At 38.0% G+C, this 9,995-nt stretch overlaps 2 protein-coding genes across 2 annotated transcripts in view; one reads left to right on the forward strand and one right to left on the reverse strand.

Moving 5' to 3' along the window:
- Positions 1-1,256: 1,256 nt before the first annotated feature.
- SET (SET nuclear proto-oncogene) lies at positions 1,257-9,187 on the reverse strand (the record flags this gene model as incomplete). The annotated part of the gene is made up of 7 exons (XM_009322197.1): positions 1,257-3,807; positions 4,819-4,965; positions 5,066-5,236; positions 6,804-6,917; positions 7,108-7,211; positions 7,930-8,072; positions 9,111-9,187. Coding segments are annotated over 7 exons (780 nt in total), but the record flags the coding sequence as incomplete, so codon positions are not given.
- A 691-nt stretch (positions 9,188-9,878) lies between these two features.
- WDR34 (WD repeat domain 34) overlaps positions 9,879-9,995 on the forward strand; it is a 25,142-nt gene continuing 25,025 nt past the window's right edge. Inside the window, exon 1 of the mRNA XM_009322198.1 lies at positions 9,879-9,932. Coding sequence (XP_009320473.1) covers positions 9,879-9,932 — 54 coding nt within the window. The remainder of the gene's footprint in view (positions 9,933-9,995) is intronic.

Below are 9,995 nucleotides of genomic sequence, written 5' to 3' on the forward strand. Positions count from 1 at the left end.
CCAGCGGCCACGCCCGTGCTTGGGGGACGCAGGAGCCCCGCCGGCTCTGCTGCGCAAAGCTAAGGCTACTTAGCAGGCACTGGAAGTTATGTCTTACAGGACTCCCGCCGCTAGAGTACATTCACTCAGAGAATGTGATGATCAAAAGATAAGTCTTAGAAGTTTCCATTTTTAATCCAGCAGAAGGAGGGCAAGAGGTTAAGCATAAATCTGTTCCCCGGAGGAAGCAAGCATCTTGTTCCAGAGTCACTTGTGACCTCCTGTCACTCTTATCGCACTGGGCACCTGATATCCATGAAAGAGAAGTGAGCACTATCAACCTCACACATGAAAGACGATGCCGAGTTTGGGACTACTGATTCTTTTGAAAAAGACTCTTAGAAATGGTAACATCAAGTAACAGTTAAATGTACTTTAATTCCTTCAAACAGAAGGATATGTTGAAGGTACATCAGAGAAGTTATTTCATTAATTTCAGTCTCTTAAAAAAAAAAAGCATGGCTTCAAAATTCAGGAACAGTATCCAATAAACAAAGTACTATCGTTATGCACCAGTTTTAGAGTGTGTGGTACAAAGAGAAGCTTACAGATTCAAATGAATGGCATAAATGAGTGAGAAATCGATCCAGATAATGCTTGTTTACAGGGACAAAAACTATGTTGACACGTATGAATAAGTACACAGATAATCTCTTTAAAAAAAACAAACCTTTCTAACTGTATTTACACACACAGATGTATTTGCTTTCCTTTGGCACTAGAAATTACAGACAAAAGATTCCATTTTATAAAAATTAAACTTCAAACTTAAAATAACGTTTGAGTCATTTAAGTCATACAGCCCCAGCACAGTAGCTTCACCTTTATTAAATTGTCGCCAACTCTGTATTCTAACCCTGGAAATTCAGGCCACAAAGCCTGAATTCAGCTTCCACCTGTGACAAATTTCACTTGGCAAGATTAACTGGATGCGAGGAGCTCAAGCAGCTGTGGGGAATTAATGACATACAGACATGTTTAATAGGAATGAATCTCCCATTCTTATCCAAGGTGGATGTCTACCTTTAAATGCTCTTTATATGCATATACAAATTAAATCAAGTAAAAATGGACGCCCATAACATATATTCAGCCAAATTAGACATTAAGTGAACAGTCAGAGCACATGACAGCCATCTGTAGTATTTCTTCAGTGTTGCAGAGATGTGTTAATCCCTACTCATTTCCATTGCTAGGAAAAAAAAAAATTAAGATTACACTTAACAAATATGATTTATTCTTTTAGCACGTTAGTTTACTCTTTAGCCATTGCCAGGAGTAAACCTTAAGTTTCACAGGAAATTCAGTATTATCAGTACAGTAGCAAGAGTGTTTTGGCACCCTGTAAAATCCTAAAGAACGTGCAAGAAAAATCTCAGAAGTAGCATTTCATTATCCAGACTTCTCATTTCTTGTTCATGGTATTTGACTTTACAGAACCTGAAGCTTTGATTACTTTCCAAACAGTTTTTATAGGTTTTCTGCTAGTAGCCAACAGGGGTGTAACAACAATGGCACAGTAGTTTTCCTACAGCATTAAAGACTAGGAAAAAATTCTTTTCTTTGAAGAACTACAATCAATTAGGACTACATACAAATCAAGTAACGAGGCATCAGGGCAAGTAATAGCACATCGACCCTCTACCACAACAGGAAGTGGTTTTCAATCTTACAACAAAAAGGAATCAAATGAAAAAGAATCTAAAATTTATACACTTCATAGGTTTTGTTCCTTCTCTCTCTAGACGGTGAGAAACCATTACCAATTAACATTTCACTTTGCTCTGCAAGCAGGATCAGGGCAGCTTTCGTTGAGATGGAATAAAGTAAATGGTTGCCTTATTTTTGCATTGATCACATGCAGACTGGACGTCGTATTGTCTCCGATAACTGGATTGAATCCAAGCTGGACCAGACACTTACAGCATGTTTCCCCCACGCACGTTATTTGGGCATGTCTCAAATAGAGATTAATCTTGGTCTGCTAAGTGTATTCTTAAGCATAAAAAAAAGCTGAATTTGACTATAGCAAATTCTGTGAGGAAAAGGAATCAGATAATATAACAGCAAGTCTTCCCAGAAGACAGACTTTTCTACACATCCAAAGAGAACTAGCTGTTTGAATCTTAGATTAGCTGATACAACACTTTTTTAAATATTTCAAAAGCACAGCATGTTAAAACAACTTTCATTACACTTTGTGGAATACCAGTACCAACAACCTCTATGTGAAAGTGTTACAAGCTACTCAAATGCAGTCTCTTTAAAATGAAAAAGAGTACAGTATATCTAAAGCATATATACATGCTGCCACCAAGGAAAGAAAGCAGCGAAGTAGCAACTTTTTATACACGAGCTTCGCTAAGAATCTTGCTCTTGAAATAGCCCAAAAATTAGCTTGCATTTAAGATTTATTTTCAACTGAAAAGACTTACAAAAAGAGCCAATCTTATTATAAGACCCCTTGGTCTTTTTATTCTGAGCTTGCATGATCTTTTCATGCAAACCGATTTACTGGAGATACAGTACTTCAAGTTACTACTTAAAAAAAAATAAATCTAAGAATCAAGTGATTTTTCTTTTTGCAAAACATGAATATAAACCTCTGTCTTCACACAAGGCATATGCACCTACAGCCCTGTCTTACAGAGTTAGGTAATTCAAGAAATGGAGTGTGCAGTAGTAACTACCAAATGAAACATTTTACAAGTACTGAAATAGTGGAAACTAAATGAACTGATTATCAGTCCACGCAACCACAACGTTGCATTGCACTACCTAAATACTGACCAAATGCCCCCAAAAATGCCAAGAAACTACAACCAAGTTCAAAACAGGGTATTAAAACTGTTTCTTTCAGTGAAGACCAACCAGTCCCTTTGTGTACACATTTAGTTTTATTGTAACAAAGCAACTTGTACACTTTAACGTTTAAAACTGAGCATCTTTCTTTCCTTTCCAGTGAAACAAAAAAAAAGAATTTAAAAATAAACAAGAACAAAATTACAATAGAGAATGTCAATTCCAAATAAGATCCTACAGGTTCTGCTGATTCTCCATCAAGTGGCAGGGCTCAAAGTCATCATTAGGAGAAGATTTTATTTTAAAAGTGTCATCTTAAACTGCAAGGATGTTTGTTAAACATCACAATTAAACATGCCAAAGGAGAAGAAGCCATGTTGTCAAAATGCCCACTTAACCCACCCAAACATCTGAAACCCACCCCAGCTGACCTTCTATAACCCCATTTTTTTTTATTTTTTCTTTTTTTTAAACAAGAGAAAGTAGACAGATACATGTTGGTAAATGCTAACTGTCCATATTCACATAGAGACACAGTGTAATCTCTGAGCCCAATATACAGAGAAAGAAGGAAAAAAGCTAGATTCTATGCACTACTACACAGGGGCCTAGCACTCTTCAGCTTCCAGCAGAGTGAAGGGAGCAGAAGGTTTTCTTTTTTCCCACAGAACATTGTGTGTTGATTCCATAAACAGTTTTTGTTTTGAGACAGAAAGGGATAAAAATGGACTTGAAACAGAAACTGGTAGATTCTTTTCCACTGTATTCTGCTCAAGGTATTTCCCCCAAAATAAATTGTGAACCATGGTGTAGAGGAGAGAAAAAGAGACCTCAAGAGAACAAGGCGACTGAGCACAAGAAAAAAAAGACAGCAACTTGCTCCCAGGGACTGGAGAAAAATTAAAAAGGTAAAAAGGGGGTTTGGAATCCATCAGTGTTCAATTAGTCATCTTCTCCTTCATCCTCCTGTTGAAAGATAAGCAACAATTAAAAAAAATCTAATCACTAAGCTTCAGATAGCACGAACTTTCAAATGCAATAACCAGAATGTTTTACTACCCTACAGACTACAGCCCTACAATGTTACTCATAGCATGCTGTATGATGACCTCTTTCACTCTTCACTAGGAGTAGTAACACTTGCCATGAGTACCTACCTACATAGAAATCAGTTAATAACTGGACATCCCAATGAAAAAAACATCATGTTTGAAAAACTACCGTGACTTATAATCATTACAAACATTGACATAACTTTAACGTTTACAAAGTGAAGGGGTCATCTTTTTTCCCCTTGTTTTAAACTCTGAAGAGCAAAATGCTCCAACTTTCATGCTAAATTCTAGGTTACATAATAGAGCCCAGTACTCCAGTGCCCACAACAGCCCTCCTATCTCAATACAAGTAATTTTTCACTGCTGAAATTCAGACACACCACGCCCAATTATGAGAAACAAAGATATTCTAAACTTTAAGTTACCAACACCCTGAATGCTGTCCCTAGAATCCCACTTGCTACTAAAGGAAATTTCTAATTCCTGAACCCAACAGAGAGTCTTAGCTAAGCTGGCCATAAGCAGAAATAAACCAACAGGTGGGAGGATGACAGAGCTGGATGCATCAACAGAAGCTATTTACAAGTAAAGTGTTGCTAGAATGTTCACTAATTAAATAAGAATTTTGTTATGCTAATATCCTAGTTCTTCTAGAGCACTTCCCTTACAAGTTTACTAAAACTACTTATTTGCACTGTCTCTCATATAGACAAACATACTTACTACTACACTGAAACCACTCCACAAGTTAAGGTAGTCACAGTTCTGCTTCTCCCCTCCAAACACCTTGTCAGTGATTGTACAGAAAAGAACTATTTTACCTTTGTAACAAAGGCTCACTATTCTTACAGGATCCCTCTTATAAACTTCTTTTGATTCTTATACACCAGAGATGGAAGGGGTAAGGGGTAAGATTACTCACCTCTCCTTCCTCTCCCTCATCATCGTCTTCATCTTCCTCCCCCTCATCTTCATCTCCTTCTTCATCAATATCCTCCAATCCTTCTTCCTCTTCATCATCATCATCATCCTCCTCTCCCTCCCCCTCTTCATCATCCATATCAGGAACCTTAAAGACACATATGCAACATTAACTACAGTGATCAAATTCACTTTCACCTGCACAGTGCTATTATGGGCATGGATCAACAACTCAGCGCTATACCTACCAAGTAGTACTGTAGCGGATTTGGCCAGATGTCATCCTTGATGACTTCTCCTAGTTCATCAGCCCCTGCATCGGAGTGGTCAGTGAACCAGGTAAAGAAACTTTCTGGCTCTTCATGCTGCCTCTTCCTACTGGCTTTGTTCTGTGTCTGGCTTGAACGTTTTGTCAGATCCTGAAAACAAAGTTAAGAAGTTCCCTAAGAAGTGGTCTTTACATGGCTTTTCTTTTTTTTTTTGAATAAGCACCATTTAGAGATGTACTTGTCTAAACAACCACAAGAAGTCACTTACTACTCCCTCTTTCAGGGAAAAGCCTTGAAGAAACATTTGGAACACAAACGACTCACAGAAAAAGATACAACTCAGCCACTTGCATTTCTCATGAACATGGGAAAACAGTAAAACCACCTGTTTCTTTTAATGACCTCCACTGAAATACTGAAAATTCACAGGACCTTGCATTTGATTTATGCTTCCCTATCACAGGGAAGCACAAGTATGACAAGCGTTTAATGATATATCGGACTTAAAAGATCTCACAATGGCTAAATGCTACTCAAAGTAGCTGTAATTGTAGCTAAATGCTACGACTACTACATGCACACAATATAAGAAACACTCAGTCTCCACACCTCTAAGCTCTGTCTTTTAACTTGAGGTAAAGAACTGCCTAGCCTTCTTATCCTAAGATTTCCTGCTTTGAAGTCTTCAGGTCATTCTTTGTAGTAAGTCAAAAAAACTACACAAACCACGAAAACATATGGTCACAAGAACATACTTGAGTCCTGTATCTACCACCTTACCCCAGAAGTTTAGTAAGTTTGCAACAATCTGTTTGCTAAGTCTGAAAAGAAAACTACTATCCGCTATGTAAATCCATTCTTTCTTTAATCATATGGTAATTCCAAACTTCTAGTATTTGTTTTCTTGACAGAATCACAACATTTATAGGTTTAGACTGTTTAATGAAGAACAATACCAGAATTCACATTGATTTTGTGGTATGTTGTAAAGATCATTCGGCTAGTTTGTACTGGACTATAACTTTCTGTACAAGTGCAAAAGTTCTAGTGTGATTAAGCTTTCTTCTCAATCTGAGGGTGACAAAACAAGCAGCAACTTAACTGCAACTCTCAGTTCTACTTTTAAATACTCATTTCAAAATCTTCAGGATAACGTGAAAGCGCTCCCAACTTTTACAGAAACTAAGTACAGCAAATTAATTGTGTTTGAATACTGTCTGGATGAAAGACATGCCCACATTATTGCGTGGCTGCAACTTCTACAAAGACGTAGTGTCTGGAAATAAACAGAAAAAAATTTCACACACCCCTAATCTGACCCCCCCAAAACCGTGCTGTCCTCGGAATTCCTTATTTAATAGTTATCTTAAGAAAACAACAAAACACATAGAGTCTAGATCCACGCCAAAGAGAGACAAGCTAATGCACTTGTTAATCTCTCCATCTGGTGATACTTGTACTTTCACTGTTTTAATGGTGGTGCTCAATGAGCAAGAGAATTCACTACCTATCTCCATGTCAATAGGGTATTCCAAACCCTGCAAGACAGCCATGAACTATGTACATAGAGAGGCGGCAAGGGGGTTGAGAGGGGAAGAAAAGGGAGGACAAGGCAGTTTCAATACAAAAGAAAAAGAAAAAAAGGAAAAGCAACATAATTAAAGTGATGGTATCACACAGAGCAGCAATCATCTCTCCCAGATGCAGAGATACATACCTTCCCAGATTTCCATTTGATCTCAGTTGATTTTGAAGATGGGTCTCCACTTTCATTGAGGTGAAACTCTTTGGAGAGAACTTTATTTTCAAAGTATGGATTCTCATCAAAATACTGTAGAGTTGAAAGCAGAGAGTTAGAACCCGTATAATGTAAAGACACGTGCCAAGTCAAACCTCATATTAAATGGATAACTGAAGAGATTAAATTACAAACTACAACCCAATGTAGTTTAAATGTCATGCAATTACATTTAAAAAAAACTAGAAAAATCACAAGTGAAGGAATTACTTAAAGTACTTACAAAATCTATTCTGTAACCTGATTTGATGTCTTCAAATTCTGTCACCTCGACTCTGGTCAAATAATGCAGTGCTTCCTCATCTTCTTCTCCCAGCAGTGCAGATACTAAGACAGAATTAGGAATCCCACATTAACAAAGCTATTAAATGTTTCATGCAGATGAAATACAGGAAACTGATAATAAGAGATGAAAAGCAACAGATCTGTCCAAGCCAACTTCTTGTGGCCCATTTTTTTTCAAGTCACCAGCCAACAAACTATTGGCACTTGTGTGATTTGCATTTGCTGAGGTGAAAACATTACATTTGCCTGTTGTAGTTCAACATTAAAAAGCAGCAAGAGCTACCTGCATACATCTACCCTTGTCTCTGAAACACATTTTCACACATGTAGTTTGCCCAATCTAAGCAGTCTACAAACTTGTTTTGTCCTCTCAGAAAATCTATTGCTAAGATCCCTAAGGAGCTTGCCTCCAATTAAGAAAAAAAAACAACAAACAAACTAGAATCCTTTTTTTTTTTCCCCTTTAAAGGGCCCAATTCACTAAGAAAAGTAGGAAACCTGTCCTTTAAAATGCAGAAAGAAAACCAACATGGGATTTTAGTGAACAAGATGTTCCTTTGGTCAACAAATGCAAGAAATAAAAAGTTTATAAAATGCACTCTAGGACAAAAAGGAAGTGTTTGCATATGAAGCAGGCTTCCGTTTAAACATATGCCCAACAACAATTCTAGAAAACCCTCAGAGCTGCAAGACACTCACACAGCAAGCAAGCAAACACTGAATTTACAGGAAAAAAAAAAAAGGGCTATTAAGAACTTACCTTGTGGGTGGTTGACAAATGTTGTTACCCAGAAATTTGGGATTTTGGCGATCAATTCTGACCTCTTCTGGAAGAATGGTTGGCGGAGTTTATTGTATTTCTGTTCTACTTTCAAAATTTCCTCACTGGCTTGTTCATTCAGTCTGTAATAGAAAGAGCCACATTAACCACAGGTGACAGAATTGAAATTTAAAGACGCGTCATCAGTAGTTAGCTAAAAAACAAATGCGTCTGATTAGACTAGTCTGCCATATTCAACAAATGAGGTATCTCAAACAAAAATCTGAGGCCCAAACCTCTAACGACAATATTAAGAAACACACTACCAGAAGCAATCTCACTGATTTTAATGAAACGTTCTTAACACATTGTATGTTTTGCAGCATTACACGAGGGACAGACCCTTATTTATGCAAAGCAAAGTAGTATTTACCTCTTAAACATTTTGTTTGCAAAAGACCTGAAGATGGATAACACCTATCACCTGCTCTTTATAACTTCTGGTCAGGCAAGCAAGCTACAGCAAAGCAATTTCGTACCCCACACAAGTAAAATCTTAAGACGTAACATTTAACTGGTTTTGTAAAAAGGCAGAGCCCTGATACTGCAACAGCTTCACATGGCCAGAGCCTCAGTAGTCACCTGCAGTCTTTGTAGGACAGTGTGCATGGAGATGGAGATAAGATCCAGGCAAATACTGACACAGAGCCCACAGTTTCAGGATATGAAACTCATGTTTCAGTGACACTTTCTACATATTATTCTACAAGCACGTGAATATATAATAAAAAAAATTATAATAAAAGCTAACTTTTCAATCAAGTTTTTGGTTCTGCTTACAAACATGAAAATACTTTTGCGAAATAGCATAGACATTAACTTGAAGAAACAATAAAAAATAAATTTCTATTATCAAAACTATCACAATTAATTTAAAATTTTAAACTCAAGTTCTACCTTTATAATTATACACAATTAAACAAGAAACCAGGATACTTCTTCCCATTTTTTTATCATACACAAATACCTCTTACAGCTAATCAAGTCAGAACACAAGTATATCTTGGCAGAGCTTAAAAGAGAGTGAGTACTACTGAGTGCTTACTTTACTAAATATTTTTATTTTTGAAAGTTACATTTTAATTTCTGCTAAAACATTTTAAAAGTTTGTTAATGTTTACCTGTCTATTTCATTCTGTACTTCATCAATGTGTTCAATTGCTTCCTGTTGCTCTTTTTCTGAAAAACAAATGAAAATGCATCAAAATCCCTTCATTCTCAAGTCTGACAAATCACCTGGGGTTTTTGCTTAAGACCTTTTCTAGTGATCTACTTTAGAAGTATGCAAATATTTCTATTAAATGTTGTAAGCGTTACTAGGCCTTAAACCTTCAGCTACTTCCAGGTGTGCTATGGCTGAAGTGCAGAGAAGTTTGACAAAACGGCACTCCGAGCGAGTTTACCCCTAGAAATCACAGCTCACGTTCCCCTACACAGTTTTACAAGCCAACTTAAATGCTAAGTCAGTCATGACAGATTCGTAACAGTTTATCTAAAAAGCTGTAAGCCATATTTGGCGAGACAAACACATTTGAAGGGACATTAAATAATTCAGAGAGGACCGAAATATCAATAGAAATAGCCTAAGTGGGAACGCATCACCTTCTAAAAACCGAAAAGAACGTTCGAAAGGACGGTTACGAGCAAAAAAAGTCGTCAAAGTCGCCGTTTGGCAGATATTTTCCAATCGGAACTTCCCCTCGGCAACGTCTGGCAAAGGTCTCGGTTACGGGAGGACTGTTTACCTATCGCGCTGGGAGATGAATGAACGGCAGCGGGAAGTCGCTGGAGCAGTGCAGCACGCTCACTCCTCCCCCGGTAAGTTTCCCGCACGGCTCAGCCCGCGGTAGGGGACAGCTCTCCCCGCTCCCCGGCCGCGCGGGAGATGAATGAACGGCAGCGGGAAGTCGCTGGAGCAGTGCAGCACGCTCACTCCTCCCCCGGTAAGTTTCCCGCACGGCTCAGCCCGCGGTAGGGGACAGCTCTCCCCGCTCCCCGGCCGCGCG

This window comes from Pygoscelis adeliae, unplaced genomic scaffold (genome assembly GCF_000699105.1).
Source record: "Pygoscelis adeliae isolate BGI_AS28 unplaced genomic scaffold, ASM69910v1 Scaffold114, whole genome shotgun sequence".
NCBI classification, from domain to species: domain Eukaryota; kingdom Metazoa; phylum Chordata; class Aves; order Sphenisciformes; family Spheniscidae; genus Pygoscelis; species Pygoscelis adeliae.